Genomic DNA, 20,616 nt, shown 5'->3' on the forward strand with positions numbered 1-20,616 from the left:
GGTCCCCACCAGGAGGAACTAAATGTATCTGAATAGGAGGATTGGGAGAAAAACAAATGACCAAGAAATGCAGTAGGTACACTGCTAGGATCCCAAGAGAGAACAACAGTACCTTTGCTCATCTGAGGCACAAATTCAAAAGGGTGGGACAAAAATCCAGCTTATCTTCCAAAGTCTTTTTATTGCCTTTTTTCATGTCAGTGATTGAAACCATTCACCATCCTTCTAGAACCTGAGTGAAGTTTTCTGGTGCTCTGAACAAGTGATTTCAAACACTGAAATTATCTGGATTCTAGCCCTATTTCATGCTCTTTCTGAATCTTGTCACAAAGTAACTGATGACTTCAATCACACTGCAACACTGATTTCCTGCCCTGGATCAATACAAAACATTTCTTGATTAGGTTTTTGGTGCTAGGAAGAATTTCATCACCATCAATCTTATTGACTGGCACCTTAAAGTACCAGTATATGAAGAACCCTATATTTATTTTTAAACAAAGGTTTCCACATGCCCATATAGACTGAGCTACAAACAATTCATACTGGCAAATAGCTCACAAAAAATGGGAAAGAAAGGAAAGAGCTGTGAAGGGACAGGGAGTGAGCACCCAAGGAGAGTGTTAAAGGCAATAGAGACTGGGCAGATTTCAGAAGCAGAGCAGAGTGCTGACAGCACAACTGCAAGAACGTTCTGCTTAAATACAGACAAGAGGCATGAAAATCCAATTGAAGACTCATCTAAGGGAGCAAGTATGTCACTTGCTGCTCTCTGTTTTAGTGAGGACATTTCACCTCAAAGTATGTATTGAAACCTAAACCATAAGGCTATTTTAAAATGTAATTTAAGAGCTGCAAATCCTACCTCCGGACACAGGTATTTATCTGTCATATTTATACAGCAACTTTATCCTCAAGCTTCCTTAAACATTCACAATCATATATTTGCACTACTGTGAAATTATGATCACTGCCAGGGTGGCTTCCATAATGATATGCACAGGATATCCCTCGGCAATTAAAAACACCCTGTGCAGTTTAATTTGAGAGAGCATTATGGTACAATCCTGTTCCCCCTGACTGCATTCAAGGACCTTGCCCACACTATACACTTGGACAGGAAAACCAAATTCTGTATATAAACCAGCTCCAAACAGCTTCCAGGAATGGTCCAGCCTGTGCACTGGATAAGGCAGAAAAGCTGATAAAAACTTGGCATATGATTAATTAAGACTATTGCTACACATATTCACAAGCAGGATGAAATGGAAGTGGTTAACAATACTTAGATTTTTTTGATCTTTGCAGTCTCAACACACTCATTGTAGCTGATTTGTGTATATGTTTGTGACCTATGTATGTGCTATATGTTTGCAAGTTGTTTGCTCTGTCTGCACTGAGCTGACCTCACTGTGATTCAGGAAAACCAAAGTTAGAAGCAGAAACTCCTTATTTAGTAAAGGGAGAAAAACAAATGCCTCCGGAAAGAGCTGATTTCACAGACCTAGGATGATGACCTAAGGTGGATGTTGTGAAAACCTCCCTACAGCAGCAAGCTTTTCTTATTTATTCTAAATATATATCTTTTTTCTTCTCTGCAGTGCCAAAGGTCTGCTAGATTCACACAGATTTAATCGACACGAAGGAACAGATGGCTGGAGGCCAGCACTGGAGCATGTCTGGTTGTATAAAACTGCACACATTTCCAGGGTGTACATGAAGAAGCTTTGTGTGTGAAAGGTGGACGAATATAAATTCATCTGGAAAAAAAGGAAACATAATGGATATCATACAGGAAGTTTATAATAAGCAATTGAGCCTGGGTTCTCAGGACTGAGTGACACTGGTCACACATGTGGCCAAAAAGCCCACGCTGATAAGAATAGCTGTAGTCAGCCTGCTTTAGCCAGGAGCCAGTTTGAGAACATATGGCAAAACAAATGATTCAATGCAATCTGCTTGTTCTGCTGCTTCCCCTAAATATTGCTGTACTCACATCCTCTGCTTTTTGCCTTATTACAGTGTTACTATTTCATAGCATGGAAAACACCTGTAGGGATAACAGAGACCTACAGAATTACTAACACGACACACTGCTGTGGAGATTCTCATGCTGTTTGCATAGATCAGCTTGAGATGTTTACACATATCTTGCTTCTTACTCATGTGAAAGAAAGGAAGAGAAGGGAAAGCCAGAAGACTTACGCTGTTTGCTCCTTTTTCTTCCTTGCACACAAAAATGGATGCATTCTCCCAGCACATCTGGATTTCACACCAGGCACCCCAGCTCCTAACCAGCACCACTGCCTTTATGCTTTGTGAGGCTCACAAGAAACAGAAGTTTTACCATTTAAACCCCTATTCACATCCTTCAACTTTCTAAAATACCAATTTTCAGGCCTACAATATCCTGAGACAAAAATCTCAGTAAACCATCAAAGCTTTGAAAACAGTTTTCCTTTTATAGAAGTGGCTGGACAAATAAATAAGCAAACACACTACCCAAGCAGTGAGTCTGAGACATCACTGTAGCCACAACTTATTAATCTATCAGAAGTCTTGCCATGTTTATTATTTTAAGAGCCACTGATTACCCCCAGAATCAGACTGTATAGACTATAAAAAATTCCATCCTGTACTTCTTTAAAATCAACTTCTCTCAATGGCAAAGGGAAGGTGCTTGAAAACTTGAACTTTAAGAATTGGAACAGCAGGAAGCAAAAACATATTCTAAGGTTTTCATTTAGGTTTGTTCTATAAAGCTTAGGCTTTAGAAACAAATCTAACCATTTCTGGGGATCTTAACTACACGGACTCAGACTGACAGACTGCTCCTGGTTTCAGTGAGGTTCTTTTCCTGGTTCTGTCAGTAAGCTGCTGTGCAACCTTGGATTATTCCCTTTTCACCGTGCTCTGCCTTCTCTTTGCTTCTTCCTTCCTGGTCATTTTTTGGGTCATTAATCCTGATCCTTTGGAGCTCTAAACAGGTACCTTGGCATTTTGTAGGTAGCCCAGTAAAATGATGGGACTCACAGAGAACATTACACATATAGTGGAAATATATATAGTTAGTTAATTTATATATATATATATATATATATATATATATATATATATATATACATATACACATTTCCACTGCCAGCTTCAATTCTGGTTGTTATCTACAAAAATTCAACTTATGGGGCACAGTACCATGTCACAGTGCAGCTCCAAGTTGAGGTCTCCTTTATTAGTGTGAAGTCGCACATACCCCTTCTTCTTCACATACTGGTATCTCACAACATCTTCTTCAATAGCAGCTACATCAAAGCAAGAGACAGGAATTAGCTCTCTGTAAGCTTGCTCATTGTTCCTTAGAAATCATCAGTAAACAATTCATAGAACCTACTGTCTGACCTCCTCTCCTATGGTACTGGGTCTGCAATTCATCTATGATAACCTTGCATTAATCTCTGTGCAAAACACTTTCCATTACAGTAAACCACCAACTCTTTGAGAACCAACCAAATAATGTATATTTTGAATCCCAGAAGCATTCAGTATTACAAACTGTAATCTTCAAGCAATGTCTACCATCCACAAACATTACTTTGAACCCAAATTGCTTCTTGTCAGTCCTGGAAGCCAAGCAGGCAGTCATCAGTCAACCACAAACTGCTGACATACAGAGACCTACCCAGTTCTGAAAACAACTGAAGCTGTTACTGGGGACATTACTGATAAGTCAAACCAAAGGATCAATCTATGATGTTTCCATTCTCATTTTGTCAAAATGTCCAGTTAGTCAGGTATTTTCTGTACTCAGTCACGTTCATATCACGTTCATATCAAGTAAAGGAACTGAACTTAGTAAACATAGTTCTAGCAATGCATTTAATCTTTGCCTAAGTATTTGCCATCTAAACTTTAGTTGCTCAACTTTCTCAAATGAAAATAACGACTCAGCTATTTAATCTATATCCAAACGAAATAAATCTTATACAATTGTGTTTAGGTTGGAGAATAAAAGGAAAACTTTATTGAATTAAAATGTATTTATGTGTGAAAAGCAGTAAACTAAAAGTTACTATCACAAAATTTGCTGTTGCTCTAACTAATACTGGGGTAGGCCAAAAAGGTGGGCAAGGTTTTGTATGATATCTGAGGAGAGATTACATTTCATTCCTAACTTAGAAAAGGGGATATGTCAATTTGTCATCCCTGGCCATAGAAAATGTCTCATTAATTTTGGTTTAAAAGAAGTAACTGTCATTCAAAGCCAAAGCTTGATTATAATTGCTCCAGTATTTTCAGAACAACCTCACTGGAAAGTAAGGATATATCTGGTCAGGGAATACATTTCCATGGCATCAGCACTGATCAATTACCAATGCATTCTTTCAGTCCTCATAAATGTATGTGTGCTAAGGAGCACCCTTTGAAACTCAGGAATAAATAAATGGTTTGCAGGTAGGTAGTTCTGGTACCTGCTTCATGGGTGGTTTCAGGCACCATTGCAGTGGAGGTGAAGGAAGCACTTACAGCTCCAGTGGAATAGTGAGCCTGTTTGCAGAGAAAAAAGCAAGAGAAAAGGACATTAGATCTTAGAATTTATCTACCAAAGATACTATATAAGCATCAGAAACACACAAATGCCATCCTTCTGAAGGCAGACTTTCTGCTCTAGCTCCTACTGAAGGAAACAAATACCCAGTGCAGTGATAATTCTCCATCTGTTGCCCACATTTGCTCTGATGAAACTGTAGTTAAGGCTGCTCATGCACTGAGCCAAAGGGGCTCAGTGCAGTTTAATACATCACTGTGCAGATTCTATTATCACCATTTATTTGTATGTCCATGGGTACAGACAGGCAAGGAGCACTTCTGCCAAGACATCTGTAGAAGTCTCCAGTGCTGCTGAGAGGAAGGAAAATCCAGTGAACCACAGAGATACTGCAGGGGAGAGCAAACCAGCCCCTCCCCCAGCTGGCCCTGCTGTGTGCAGAGGCACTGTCCCATGCTTGCCAAGGTCTATTTTGAGCTCTTTAATTCTGCAGAAGGGAAATGTTAACTTCACACACGGATTTTGTAGTAAATTACAAAGATCTAATAAACCCAGAGATGTTTAGCAGTTCCAGGGAAATGCCTGTAAAGAGTCCAGACAGGTCATTGCTCACTCCCTAAGGTTTCACTGCCTTCTAAGCAAGTTTACAGCTATGCCCACCCACACATAAGCTGACAATCCAACTCCCCAACATGGGTAGAGCTCATCCTTATCTCTGCCCTCCTTTTTCTTCTCCTTACTTTTTTTAAAATTTATTTATTTTAACACTACAATGTCCCAAAAAAGAGGGCATTTGTGATCTACTCCTTGGTCACATACACTCCCTAATCTGTCTCTAAGCCCTCTCATTAAAAGCTGTATGCTGCCCTGCTGTTAGTTTTCATGTAAGTGTAATCAAAGCAAGTAGGCACACACATCCCAGAATTATTAAAGGACAGGAGAATTCTCTCTCTTCCCCATTTGAAATAGCCTTTGATGTAGGAAACCTAGATGTAGATGGATTGTTTCTCTTGACAACCATGAACATGCACCTGGAAGAACATCCTTTAAAATATTCCACTAAACCCTGCATTCCAGTGGAAAAAGAAAATGGAGGAGCAGCTGTGGATGATTTATGTATTTGTCCACACCAGAAATTATTCACTTGCACTCCCTCTAAGGTGTGCTCTCTCTGCCAATAAACGCAGGAAGCAATGATAAACAAACTCAAAGTGAGAGATTATAACCTGGGAAAAAGTTTCTGCCAACACATATTTAACCACATCATAAGGATTCTTCCTTCTCATTGTGATTCAGTTCTCAAATGTTTAGGTTCATTTGCAATGATTTAACAAATAGAAACTCACTGACACATACTATGCATGTCTAAGGAATCCTGATATGATTCTCATCTTTTCATCTATGACAAATTTCTGTGTGAGAGGAAACAGAAGGAACAGTGTTTGTTTATACTGCAATACAGCCTCTCAGAAGAAAAACAACTATTACCATTCTTGAAGAAGTCAATCAGTACCAAACTACAAATTAAGTCAACTTACTGCATTCAGCTTATCCACTTTCTTCTTTTCAGGAGCCTTCATAGTAGCTGCTAGAATATCATCACCTTTGAATTCCTTATAAAGCTCCAGTAAAGTCTCTCGGGTCTCTGTATTGGTATTTTTCAAGTAGTAAGATGGATCTAATTTTGCTTTTTCTTCATCTAGGTAAGACAAAGTTAAATCACTCAGAACTAAAAGAAACATTGTATTTTGTTCTCCTTCAGTTTATAACATAACTAATTACACAAAAAAAATTCCAGCTATTAATGCTACTTTTTTTAAAAATAAAAAGCTCTAACAACTATATATATTCCTCCAGACACAGTGACAAATAGCAATGCATAACACTATTGACAGTGTAACCTAAAATACAGCACAATAAATGCCAATATGATGTACAAGAAAAAAAAACCAAGCCAACTATAATGAAAATTTATTTGAAACCACTAGAAATCATCTAAGTCCATTCAAGTCTTGTAAAATTTTTATAGAACAATAAAGACAAAATACAGTTGGGTACAATATAAACTTCTGTCTTTCATCTCCTCACTGAATGGCCAGGCCTGTGATACAAAAATCCCAGGATCAGATATTTCATATGACAGTATGGGAAGGAGGTTGCTGGACTGGACTGTGGAATTTGATTTAGTTAATATTTTAATTTAATATTTAATTTTTACAAGTTTCACTTGTCCTCTGTCTTGGTATGCTTATTATTTGCTGGATATTAGATATTCCATATCTGAGATAGTACTGATTTATTCTGATTGGGTAAACAGAAAGAGATGCTTGCTTGCACAACAGTAGGTTAAAAAACCCCAAAACCCAGATATGAGCATAAGAAGCTAACCACTGAGAGATGTCCTTCCAAAAAACTGAGTCAATTCCACAGAATCATCTTCAGATTCTCCATGTTTGTGTTTTCTCAGCCCACCTTCAATTCATCCTTACCTGGATCAATTACTTTTATGTTGTTCTTAACATGAAAGAAGTTTGAGACATTGAACTTATCCAGGTTTGTTGGATCCTGAAAATAAAAATAATTTTAAAAACTAATATCAAGGACCTTGGTAGGCACATATTCCAAGCAACAGACAAGACTGAAGAGCAGACACCATAATAAATAAACAGGGAGAGACAGAATAACTTCCATACTCCCCAAACCACAGAAAGATGAAAAAAATATAAAGCAATCAACCCCAACCAACATCAGCAATGAGTCAGTTCACAGCAGACTCCTTAGGGATCTGGAATTCAGTTCCAAACTTAATATTACACATTTATCACCTACAGAAGTTACTACCAGAACTCAGCTGAGTCTCCCCTATCCTAGAGAAGCAAGAACAATGTGATCCCCTGGTTCTTTCCTTTGTTCTGAGCTTTGGTCTCAGATCTATGCAAAAGCACATCAGCTATCTCCTGCTATTTATAATCCTAGGCCAGATTTGCACACACTCTGTGAACTTTTGCAATGCATCTCAAAATACAAATAAAACCTCAGAGCAAGTCTGTGCAGTAAGAGCTGGGTTGACAGTTGGTTTTTTTTACTAGTGCTTACAGAACTATGTTTAAAAATGATGAAAAAAAAAAAGGACAAAACTGTTATAAAAATTCAATTTAGTGACCACTGGAGGAAAAGAGCAAAAACACACAGTCCATTAACTGTGATCCTTTATGCTATCTCTAGGCAACTTTCTGCAGAACTCTGACCTTTTGTTAGAGAGAGTGGGACAAGGAATGCCTACTGGTGACCTAGGTTACTTCAGACTATTATTAAACAGTCTTTAATCCTCTCCTTACAATGACTTCAAGGCTTTCTCCTCAAGCTCCTCTGCAGCACAGAAAGGTCAAAACATCAGCCCAGGACACCCAGTCACTAATGGAAAGTCTATCTTACAGAAAACAATTCAAACTTTAAAATACCAAACTAACAAAATAATATGCAATAGTTTCTGGTTCAGGACAAAAATAATGCAACATATTATGCAAAAAACTATGACCTAACATGAATAGTATTAAATATATTATCCAAAAAAATTTAACAAAGCTTCTCAGACCACCATGGTTTATAAAAAGTTTGACAATTGCATCTCTGTCAGAAGTAATGCTTAATACAAGCAGAGCTGCTAGCTCCATAATTTATAAAACTATCTAATTATGCCTTTCATTCATCCCTGAAATGGTATGCTTCCACCAGAGAGTGCATTTTTAGTTTTATTGCTGGTAGTAAAACCAAAACACATTTATGAAATCAAGCTGTGTGATTCTGCACTTTAATGAGACCTCCTGGCTTTCTGCTGTCCCCTTTCCTAATCACCAGATAACAATTTTCTATTGTTTCCTGTCCAACTATAGCCCTCTAATAGATCTTCACTGAGACAAAAAAACTGCCCCAAAATATTACCTCTTTAGGATTTTGCTTTAGAAACAGACAATCTTTGAATTAAACTACTAAAAACTGGGAAGTTTGGATCTGTTTTTTAGCCATTTTTATTTCCTCTGACACCAGCACTCAGGTGTATTTACTATTTATTATCTTACATACATATTTATATATGTGAATAGAGATGATTTTGAGCCCTGCTTTCTGACAGTCAACAAGATGCACAGAGAAAGTGTGGAGAAAGAATTTGGTGTGTTTTCACAAGACGTTTTCACTCTGAATTACTCTGCAGCAATCATGAGCTGCAGCTTTCCAAGACTGCAATCATTGCACTGCACATAAATGTACTACCTCAAAAGGTGAAGGAAGGAAGGACTATTTACCCTTTCAGGAAAGGGAAAAAATATCTGTGTATTAATATTAATGGAGATAATAGATTTACAGCAATCCATGTCTGCAGTTCATGGCAAAGCTGAAGGGCAAGACTGAACCCTGAAAGCAATTGTTCATGGGCAGGAGGGAAGGCAGCAGTAAAAATGAAACAGAAAAAACAGAAAACACCTTCATGATGTTCCTCTAAATAAAGTGTCTTCATTTACTGACTTATTGATTGTTTAAAAATAAATAAAGGACATCACAACTGCCAGTGCCTTATAAAACCCAGGGCCTTGTGCTCAGGGTACCACAAATCAGATTAGTTCACACTCTTTAACAGCCACAGTCCATTCAAACATCTGTGTGGCTTAACCAGCCTAATCACAGGCATTGAGCAACTCCAGCAAAATGTTCACAGCCTCTTTCCTTGCAGGGGATTTCTCAGGGCTCTCCTAATCACCACCAGCCCCCTCTTTGGCAGTGCATCTATTATCATGTGAAGGACAGCAGAGGCCAAGGGCAGCTCCCTCTCCTTGCAGCCCAGCTGTCCATCTGCCCTCTGGAGATCTGAACTCCAAACCCCAGAACTGTGACCCAGGTCCTCTGTACAAGGTTCTTCCATCACAGCCATGTGGGCCATCTGTTCCAATGGAAAACTTGACAAAGGTTTGGTTCACAGTGCTGTCCCTTGTATTCCTGGTTCTGCAAAGCAAGAGTCTCACCACACTTTGGGAAGGGGACAACCCACACTCCTACCCCAAAAGAGATTTCCCCCTGTCAGTGGAATAGCCCCTCAAAAATAGCTCCTCAAATTGAAATTTGAGTGTCATCTTGTACAGGATACCTAGGACATGTTTATTCCTCCCTCTAAAATACAGCATCTTGATATACTAAGAGAAGTTCAATCAGAATTAGTTTGATTGGAATTAGTGTGAATCAGAATTAGCATACTGTGAAAGTACTGCAGTGAATACTAAGTCAAACACAAGATACCAGTTGCTTTTACCTGGCCCCAAGAGGAGAAATACAACTGACTAGTCCAACCTGTGCTGCAGAAGACACAAACCATTTCCTTACCGGTGGTACTGAGTCCTACAACACGAGATATACATTTTCTAAAGGTAAGGCTATGAAAATTTGGTAAGTTTGTAAGTCTGTAGACATAGCACTTCAGGAAGAAAACTGTCTAAACATTAATAATTAGCCTGCCAAGCTCCTCTCACTGCATCCATGACAGTTAGTGGGCACAGAATCAGAGCAGTCCAAACGAGATAGCACAGAGATTGGCAGACAGACACACTCACATTGTCAAAGCCTCAAGCTCTAATGAGTTAATTGCCTCTCTTGGTCAGAGAAAGGCTGGACTCATGGAGATGTTCCCAGTCCTGTTAGGATTAAGGCCTGGAGCCCAAAGACCTAAAGAAATAAGTTCTGTGTAAGGGCACAAGAACCAGAAAGGAAGATGAACCATGGCCTACTTTTGTTTGTCACAGCATGCTTAAAAATATGTACATGAAACACCATGGCTGGCAGTCTCAGGGTCTTTCTTGTTAAGGTTACAAACCATAAACTTAAGATTAGCAAATTACTATCACAGATATAGACTTCAAAGGCTTGCTAACTATCATCACTATTAAAAATCTCATGTTTTCTTGAAAGTGCATGAAATCTCATGTTTTCCTGAAAGCTGAGCACTGAAAACAGGTAATCACAAGTTTTATTCCACTTTTTTTTTTCCAGTTTTTTTTTCCTGGTTTTACCTACTTTGGGAAACAGCTTGAACTCTGTTATCTTATGCCCCCAAAAAGCAGATTAAAACCAGCAGGTTTAGACTGTGTGATTTCTTTGAGTCCTGATTTCTCTCACCATTTGGTTGACCATGATCCCTGATTATGCTCAGGACTGTCAGCCTCATAAGTTGATCATGTCCCACTTCTTTACCCTCTACTCTGCACCTCCATCGGTGCAGGCTCCTCCCTCAGAGAGACCTCACCCACGACCGTGAGGAAATCTGCTCTGACCTTCTGTCACACAAAGAGCAAATGAGGAATAGCTGAGGAGTGAAATATCAATTAACAGTGTGCAGCTCAGCTACCTCCAGTTCTGCTCATTAGCTGTGCTTCCTGCCACAAATGTCAGCAGTGTTGAACAGCTTGTTGGGAGCCATGTCTTGTCCACAGCTGATTAGGTTCTACAGAAACAATAAAACTGGCAGAAGGAAGCACATAACACTATGAGGCTTTTTTCCCCTTTAACAGCAGCAAACCTGTTAGCATTTACCCAGGCCTGGTGTTTTCTTCTCTTCCCCCCTCCATTTCTGAAGTGCAAAAATGCATTTGTTAGTCTGCATCTACCAGGGAAGGCTCTCTGCAGGCTGCCACCAGAGCACTGTGCCTGCCACCCCTGGCACAGCAGGGCAGGGGCTTTATTGCAATTCCTTGGGCAAGGAGGAACCCCCACGTGTGCCTCTGCGTCACCTGCAGCACTGCCACTGAGCACAGCCACATTTCTCATTAAATCCCCTGCCAGCACACTGCTCAGCAATAGCTTTGATGAGTTTCCAGAGCAGGAATAATATCTGCTGTAACCTCACAAACTGAAGTTTGTCTCTTGTTTGTGAACAGAGCCACAGTGGAGGATGACAAATTGACAGGATGCTATCAAATGGGATGTGAAAGCTGGGTATTTCAGCACTCTTACTTTGCTCTCCTCAGGACCTCTCACACTTGCTGGGATGGGAAGTCCACCACTGTGTCCAGCAAAGCACTACCTGACCCTGCTCACTCTCTAGCTTGAGCTGGAGCAGACACTTGCTTCAGCCTGCCTGGTCTTATAAGGGGGAATTCAGATGACAGGTATTTATGTGCTTGCCATTAAGTTCCACATCATTACACAAAGAATAATTTGCATAATATGGGATTGAAACACACATGGAATTTATATTCACACTAATTAATAATAATTTATACCAGATTTTGTCATAAAGATTTGACAGTAGACATTGAAATCAAGCAGTAAATCCCCCAAAATTTTACTTGGAAGATAATCTCAAATTAGGTTAAAGATTTAGAATGAATACTAGCTGAAAACTCATAAAACATAGGACTGGAAGAATTACCTAGATCTGCATTGAGGTCTAATGCACTATTATTTGAAAAGCTGTGCTCAATCCTACCTTGAAACCAACTGCAAAATGGTGAAACCAATTCAAATGGTGAAACCAATTGAAATGGTGAACAGCAATGTAGCAGAATGGCAAGCAGAAGAAGGAGGTAAGAACACTGCAAACAAGTGTCAACAATATCAGCTTTTGCATTACAGACACCCTGTCCCCCAGATCTCCAAGTGCTTTACATCCTGCCTTACCCATTAAGAGTAACTAATTAATCTTACAGTACTCTGGTTGTCTGTCAGCTGGAACACACTCGTGACATTTCAAGGGATGCTGAGTTAGGCTGAGCTGATCATCATCAAGGAAAAGAATATAAGTGAGTTTAAAGTTGAGCAACACAGACAAAATACAACAGCAAATCCCATTTAAAAGAGACATGAACCAGTACTACTGGGAGAAAAAAATATCTGAAATAATTATATGGACAGAGAAACTTGGAAAAATATAAGACCTGCACTGCAGAAGATGGAAAACTTGATTTAAGATTGTAGCAAGATCACAAAGCTAAGACAAGAAAATTTAAACTTTAGTGTAAAGAGCTACAGTCTAAAAGCCCAGTCATACCAGGAGTGCTGTATCTAGGGAGGGTATCATATGGAATAATGTCATGTGCATTTCTGTCATCATCAGCAAAATCCTAAACTAGAATCCATGACAACTTCCACTTGAATAGCCCCATTCCAGCACTGCTAATGTATCTTGCACACCAGGATATGGTATTACTCTTTACCTCCTGCTCTGACTGGCTGGATAATATGGCCATATGCTGATGAAAAACTGCCATGCTCCACCCCAGGACATTTGCACTTCAACAGGGGAAAAAGTAATTTCTGTATGTGGGCTACGTGTAGGAAGTACTGCAGATTCCTTTACAAAGAGAAGCACACCATAGACCTAACACAGTATTATTAACAACTGAAGTTGTGATTCTGCTTTTTTTAGTTTTGAATTTAAAAAAGAAGTTGTCCTTTTTAACAAGTAAATAGCACATAAATAACTGCTACTAAATTCAAAGCAACCAGATGAGATGGTGCTTAGCAGAAAAAGATAACAGGGTGGATTATGACTTGTATTTGAATAATGTTTAGCACCAAGAACAGGAAAAGCATATTATGCAATTCTGCCTCCTCTGAAAAGAGCAAATCTTTCTTGTTTTGCTTTTACTTATATATGTTAGGAGAGAGAAGCCAAGTTTGAGGTCAATTACTATTCTGGTAAGATCCAAGCAGACGTAGGATTGTCCTTTATGAATCAATAAGGAAAAATGTGATCATACAAATAATCTGTAAACATACATCATTCATATTTTCCACTTAGCACGTTGTATTTCACTACCAAACACAGGTACCCCCTCTGTTTCCTAGGACATTCAGGGTCAGCCTCTGGAAATTCTATTTTTTATTGCTAAACACAGCTATTACAGACAGCCCTGTTCAGCTGTTATTTGCAAAGCAAAGAATATTTTTTATAGCAACTTCCTTTATATCTATTTTTTTGCCAAACAGCGGGGTCAGTGATACCAACTCAGTCTCAATTCCAGCTCTCTTGGATACCACAGCACTCAATTTACATGGGGGAATGAGAAAACAACAAAGTGATAAATTTCAACACAGAACTGAAAGGTTTTTAAGAGAAGGAAGAATTGGGGTAGAGCTCTGAAACACAACAGATTGCAGTCATGAACTCTGGCTAAGAAACAGAGCCACAGGTGGTGGAGCTTGGCAGTGTGAAGCCTGAAGCCACCACGCCGCCTGCAGTGTTGTCAACAAGAGAGCTCACAGAGGAGACATCGGTCTGTCTTTCAATAATTTATATGATGAAAACACTGTGAGAAAATAAGAACTCATTTCTCTACCACATCTACTTAAGCAATTCTAAAACCCAGGCTAGTCATGGCACTTCAGGTTGAATCCTGGCCTCAACAAAGTCAGGGTAGGGCAGAATTTGAATAAGAGAAATCAAGCTCTATGTGCAAGTTTGCAGTGGGTGTTGTGCAGTGCAGTCAATGGCTCTGACTTGTCCTTCAACAGCCTGAAGCCATTTCAGACTGTTAAAAATAATACTGGAAAAAATACTTATAAACTGATCTGGCAAAAGGTCAAACTTTATCTGGTCAACAGCATTCAGATGGTCAAATCTCTTGCAGTCCAATCCCAAGATGGGGGTGTCTTTGCCATTTCTAAACTTCTTTAAGAAGAGTATAGCACAAGGCTGTACACTGCAGAAGTTAACACCAATCCACAATGAACTGTTCACTAAAGAGGATCAAATCTCACACATTATGAATGCCACCCTAAATGGAGGTGGGAGAGGTGCTGGACATGTGTGGCTGTGACCTTGGACTGCACAACTATCAGAATCTACTTAGTTTCATATTAGACATATTCCTCCAAGCAAGACAGAAATCAGCATGGCAAGAATGGAGATGAAAAATACTGATAAAAACTCACATAGGGAATGACTACATTTTTAGATGTTGCACTTTGAGATTTAGAGGACTACAGCAGCTGTGAAAAATCAAAGCTAGGCAAGTAACAAGAACACACTCTTTATACATACATCCAATTCCAACCCTACAAAACATACCAAAATATTTTTTAGTGACTGCACATTTCAATTGTTTGTTCAAAATAACTTGGTTTTCCATACGGGTGCACAGACACATTTTTAGACACTTCTCTTTTTTTATTTTTCCAAAGCCATTAGCAACCATGCAGTTACACAGAAGTAACATTCTGTTGGGAGCTTTCAATCAGAAAAAAAGCTGTATTTTTTTGCATCCATTGGAATAAAAACATTTTGCTTTATTGCATTAGCTTGAACACCAACAAGCCCAAAGGAACAGAGGAAAAATATTTAAAAACATGCTGTTAAGCACTGGGGAGTAGGGAAGAAGGGTTACACTTTATTTAAATTTAGACATAAATGAAAAATATTCTTCTATTTGAATTAGACAATATTGGTCTTGGCTAGTGGCAATGAAGTGTTCATGAGATGCATACTAACTTATAATTTCAATAATAATGATCCAGGAATCTTTTCCCCCTGTTTTGAAATTATGCACGCTTCAAAGCACCTACTTTTAAACAAAATTTTAGATCCTTTGATACTAAACTTCATCTGTCAATAACTATCTTTTACACTGTAAAATTCACAATGCTCTTTTAATTTAGGTTTTGATTTTCTTAAAATCAGCAAAGAACCAACATTGGTATCTACTAAGAAGCAAAACATTCCAAACAAGCAATTAGAGAAAGTCCTCCTGCTGCCTTACTCTACATTTAGAGAAACATTCTATGGAAAATACTTTTCTGAACCTTTGACTCTTGTATACATCTTTGGAAGAGTAAGATGGACAAACCACTTCAGTCTTAATGTAACATGTCTAAAAGTTGAAATATTTTAGATTCTGAAGACTGTTTCCTTTGATACCACAGACCATGTTACTACTCATCCAGATTGTGTCACATAGAACCTTTGTGGCTCATCTGATAACAAAGAAAATACAGTGAAGTTTCTCTGTTCAGCTACTCTAGTTTCCTGCTAGAACACTGTACACAGCAGCATTTCACCCTCTGCAAAACAAAACCCTGCATGGGACAAGGTGTAAGAGAGAGAAAGTTCACCTGCAGCGTGACGATGTCCTGCCGGGTGAAGGGCTCATCTGTCAGGAGATCCCTGTAGCTCTTTGGCTTTATGTTCAGCTGCTCGACTGCCTAACAGCCAGACAAAAGACACAGATATCAAAAATCTGATTCTTCTGTGTAAATATTACAAGTAAATAGGAGATATCAATAACATGTTGAAGACCAAATCATAAAGAAAACAATTTCACCCTCATTCTCAACTGGCACCTGCAATATTTTTAATGTGGGCTTTAACAAATGAGAAGCTTTTGTCTCTCATCCCTACAAAACTTGACAGTTTTGTGTGGTTTGCTGGGTTGTTTTTTTAAGAAAAACCTTGCAGTCTCCATTCCAAAGTTATGTCTATCATTCAAACCAAACTAATCATAAAAATACTGCCAAAATTTAAAAAAATATCTTGCTTTCAGTTCTCTAAGCTCTTACCTGCAGAAGACCCCTGAATCTATCTTATTTATTCAAATGTCCTCTGTGGTCCTCAGATGGAAGTGATAATGTCCCAGTCCCTCCAGAAGTCCATAAATTAATTCCATGCTTATAATAAACAGTAACTGCTATTACTTCATGTGGTACCACATGGGGCACACACCCTCCTGGCACAGCCCATTCAGGAAGCCCAGTATTGCAAAGTGCAGCAAAGAGAGCAAGAGTTCTGCAGTACTGACCAGGGTTTAACAAAGACCACTCTTCAACTCATCCTTGCCTGTTAACCCCAGCAGCCAAAGAATTCTGCTTGCAGAAAGAACAGAAAATACTTTCTATTTTCACCTGATCTAGACTGCTGTCTCAGGTGAGGACAGCTCTACTACTTCAGAGCAACTTTTCAAAACCATGATGAATCCAGCCTCTTCCTTGACTGCAATGGTTTCAACCTGTTCCTCCCTGAGTATCTGAATGTCCCACCAGAATTCAGAAAGATGTTCCAGTGTTCAGACTTTTTACAATGCTGGATATGGATTCATTAATTGATGGATTTATTTGCTATTGAAAAAATAAATAAATCTTGCTTTTACAGCAAGGACTATGCAAAGAAGTCACGATTAAAATTCCACTTGGGTTTACATAAATGTTCACAAAACACGACTGAAAATGCAGTTTAAGTGTCCATTGATGCATTCTGTCTCTTATTCCCCCAGCTTCAGCTAAAATGCTCTTTTTTATTCACTGATATGAATAGAAATGAAGCAATTTGTGGTTTTGTGACTACACTGTATCAGAAAGAAGACAACAGAAAATTTGTCTATTAATTCAACTGAGAAGCAAATAAAAGCTACTCATTTTGAAACACAAGACTCAGTACATGCAGATTAACTTAAGAAAAGGTTTTAGAAATACTATTTAATTCGTTTTCTAAACTTGTTCCTATTTTGAAGGCTAAAGTTGGACAACAATTCATGAAATCAGTCTATCTCCTGTCCTTTAATGTCCCTGGCTGTAAAACAAGAATAAAATTTACTTGTTTTTCTAAAACATTTTGTGATTTTGATTGAAATGCATCAAGTACAAAATATTAATAATGGAATGAAACAGAGGACCTACCTCATAGGCAAACACATTTCCAGTAGTCTTGATGGCCACAATATGGGAGTTATTGGTAAATACAGTAAACAGCACTGGACAGTGGTACTTGCCTGATAAGAGGGGAAAAAGCACACATTTCACATGAAGACCTGTAACTGCTTTGAAATAGCTAATTTTTCTGATCTCTGTAGATGATATTTATATTAATTTTTAATATAAAGTGCAGCTTCAGTGGGTATTTAATGGTGTTTTAATAACATTTTGATTCTCCAGTGACAGAAAAAGCAACAGTTAGGAGAGCTATAAAACAAGCAAGGAAAATGCAGTTTTGAAATCTATTGCCTTCAATTTTCTAACACAGAACTTTGTCCAACTTGTTGATATTTATGAAATACCACAATATAAGTGTTACTATTGTAATCAAAGATCTATTGATAACATGAACCTTGTAACATGTCCATTGCTCTGTATCACTCTTGTTCCCAGGAATAAAAGTTTAGCTTATAGCCTACAGAAAAGTACACAACAGCTGTTGTGCTTGAAGCAGAGAAGAGCATTTTGTATTCAAATGTGGCAAGCAGAATGCCATTAAATCTGAACACGTTACTCAGTAAGGAACCCAGCTCCTGCTCTAATCAAGCTGTGAATTTTCCCAGGAGGGTCAGCATAAATATTAAGCAAGTCAACAGCAAGCAAACTGATGGGAGGCAATGTAGGAGGAAAAAGAAAAATGTCTGGATAATCACAGCAGAAAGCAGTTGGAAGAAGGTTATTAATACTTGATCAGTTTGCTAGACCTGGGGGTTTGGGTGAGATTTTTGAAATAAGTTGGGCCTATTTAGTTTTTTTTCTTCCTAATTACCATTTGAAAATCAAAACCAGCAGGGAGGCCAGAACAGGCTGCTCTCAGCACCTGAGGGGACAGGGAAGGCAAACACCTGCAGAGACTGACCCCTCACTGTGCCACCAGAGGCAGCTCTGCCCCCCTGCACAAGCAAAGCTGAGGACACTTTTGTTAATGCCACCAGGGCTGAAGGAAAGCCATTGCCACAAGGGACTGAAACTCAAGAAGTTTAGAAAGGGATTTTTGCAAGTGCCCAACTAATGGAGACAGAAACACACTGGTAAATGCGAGGCCTCATTGCAGCTTTGTACAGAAGAAGAAGTCACCCTGTTCTCAGTCCCAGGAAAAGCAAAACTGCTGAGGGCACACACATGTTGATCTGGATAGAAAGTACTCATCTCATAAGGGATCACTGAATGTGAGAAAGTGCAAGGCCCAAAGATCTTTGATATCACATTTATGTGTGAACAGAGAAGATCCTACAACCATTCCACATTATGATTTAGATAAAAGCTTGCTGACAGAAATGTAACATTTCATTTCTGGTTTTTGTTGCATTTTCCCTTGACTGGTTAATGACACAGAATTAAGGAAAAGGCTTCTGAGACTCTATGGCTGTTGTCACTCCAGCCCAGCATTGTGAGCTGGACTTCTTTAGGGAAAGCACAATGTCATGGTATCTTTCAAAAGCCTTGGCCACACTGACTATTGATCAATTTTTAACACCCTGCTCTTGAGACAGATGGAACAAAAGGCACAGAAGAAATCCATCAGCTACAGAAAAGAACTTGTAATCCATAGATTTTGGTAAGATAAGGAGACAGACACTCCAGAATTTTATTCCCACCTAATCTTAGCCATTTTAATTTCAAAGAAATCATTATCTGCTTTGTAGAAGATGAATTAATCTCCACTCTTCTCTTTTGTTCCTACCATGCTCTCTAAGGAGGCTGATTTTATATCTTGCAAAAATAAAACTTGAGGCAGCTGTCTTGTGTGTTTCTATTCATAAAATCCCACGTGTTTATTTAAGTCTAATCCCTTCTATAAACAAAAAGCCGTTCAAAACCAAGTGAACAGCAAATATTGCCACAGGCAAGTTGGAAATAAGATAACATTACAGAAATTTCACTTTTTCTGATTCTTTCCTTAAAGTAAACAGTACCTTAGTGCAGTACTAGCTATAGTAAAGTGAAATTGCTGAATAATTTACAGGTCCCTAGGGTAAAGAAAAACAGACATGGAACTTTGAAGGTAAACATATCACTCACAAGAAGCAATTATTCTACTAAAAGAAACCATGATAGAGAACACAAACTACCTAAGTTCACCATGAGTAAGACAAACCAGAATTTATTAAAGCACTCATTTAGGAAAAAAACCCAACAAAACACCACCACAGAAAATGAGTGCACTTACCTTCACTGTTTTTAGCAAAATTCAGCTTTATAAGTGATTTGGCATCTAGTTTCTAAAAAAAATAAAGCATTAAAAAGATTAATCACAACAGAATGTAACCATGGAAATAAAAGGAAACTGTCACATCACTGTTATGACTTCAAGAGTACATAATTTATTTATAATCTATTGCAGGTTGTCTGAATTATCAGAGCCCTGGGAATTCAAGTCACAGACCACAAAAACAAGGCTCAGGGAGCCTGAGAACTGGGATACATTTGTTTACAGGGCTCTCTTTGACACAGGACAGTGCTAACCATGGAGAATCAGTCCAAGGAGTTGCACAACTCAGCATAGACTGCAAGGGGAGTTGGCATGAAAGGCTAAGAGGCAAAGATCATTGCCACTGATCAGAAGGGACAATTCAGCATAGACCTCTGACGAAAGTCATAAAGCCAGCAAACCATTTTGGCAATCAAGCTCCATGCCTTTTCTGAAATAACTTTATAGTAATTTTCCTTTTACTCAGGAAACGTGCAGCACAGCTCACACGACAGCCAGTAACAATAAAGAGAAACGGAGGCACAAGTTCTCTGGAGAGGCACTTGGGGTAACAAAGGGAGTCCCAGGAGGATTTTCAGCCACTTAAACCCCAGGTAACAATTCCACTGAACAGGGAACTGAGATGACAGCCAAGGCTGGGATAATGTTCTCCAGCTCTAGAGAGGACACTGCAAACTAAGCTACTCCTGCTCTCCCACACTTCATCAGAAGCATGTCCATGGTATTTTTCTGCTGCCCTCTCTCTGGAAGGTTTTCTGACATGGGAAGAGCAGAGCTCTTTGTCAGGCTGGCAAACATTTCTGGACAATCAGGCTGCTCCTGTCCTGCAGCCTTCCTTAAGACATGGAAACTGCACACACCCCCAAAATAACAGTGAGCCTTCAGTAACATGCCAGGCCCCCACTCACTCCATGGGATCAGTGTGTGATTTGGGTACATCACTGGCAAGACAGGACACATCACAACCTGGGTGACCTCACCAGCACAGCCCACCGGGATGGTCAGGTGCTGCTTGACTGTGGCACCCAGCTGGAGATGAAACAAGCTGCAAGGCTGAGTCAGGATCTGAGACTTCTTAAAAAAACCCCTTTGATTGTATCAGCTGTCAGAGACAGTTTCACAGCCAAATGGA

At 39.0% G+C, this 20,616-nt stretch overlaps 1 protein-coding gene across 1 annotated transcript in view; it reads right to left on the bottom strand.

Moving 5' to 3' along the window:
- Positions 1-20,616, bottom strand: part of PPIL2 (peptidylprolyl isomerase like 2) — a 68,605-nt gene that overhangs the window by 34,352 nt on the left and 13,637 nt on the right. Inside the window, exons 6-12 of the mRNA XM_009092340.4 lie at positions 19,443-19,494; positions 17,198-17,289; positions 15,641-15,730; positions 7,036-7,111; positions 6,085-6,245; positions 4,470-4,545; positions 3,196-3,302 (exon numbers count right to left, since the gene is read on the bottom strand). Coding sequence (XP_009090588.1) covers positions 3,196-3,302; positions 4,470-4,545; positions 6,085-6,245; positions 7,036-7,111; positions 15,641-15,730; positions 17,198-17,289; positions 19,443-19,494 — 654 coding nt within the window. The remainder of the gene's footprint in view (positions 1-3,195; positions 3,303-4,469; positions 4,546-6,084; positions 6,246-7,035; positions 7,112-15,640; positions 15,731-17,197; positions 17,290-19,442; positions 19,495-20,616) is intronic.

This window comes from Serinus canaria, chromosome 15 (assembly GCF_022539315.1).
Source record: "Serinus canaria isolate serCan28SL12 chromosome 15, serCan2020, whole genome shotgun sequence".
In the NCBI taxonomy this organism is placed as follows: Eukaryota; Metazoa; Chordata; class Aves; order Passeriformes; family Fringillidae; genus Serinus; species Serinus canaria.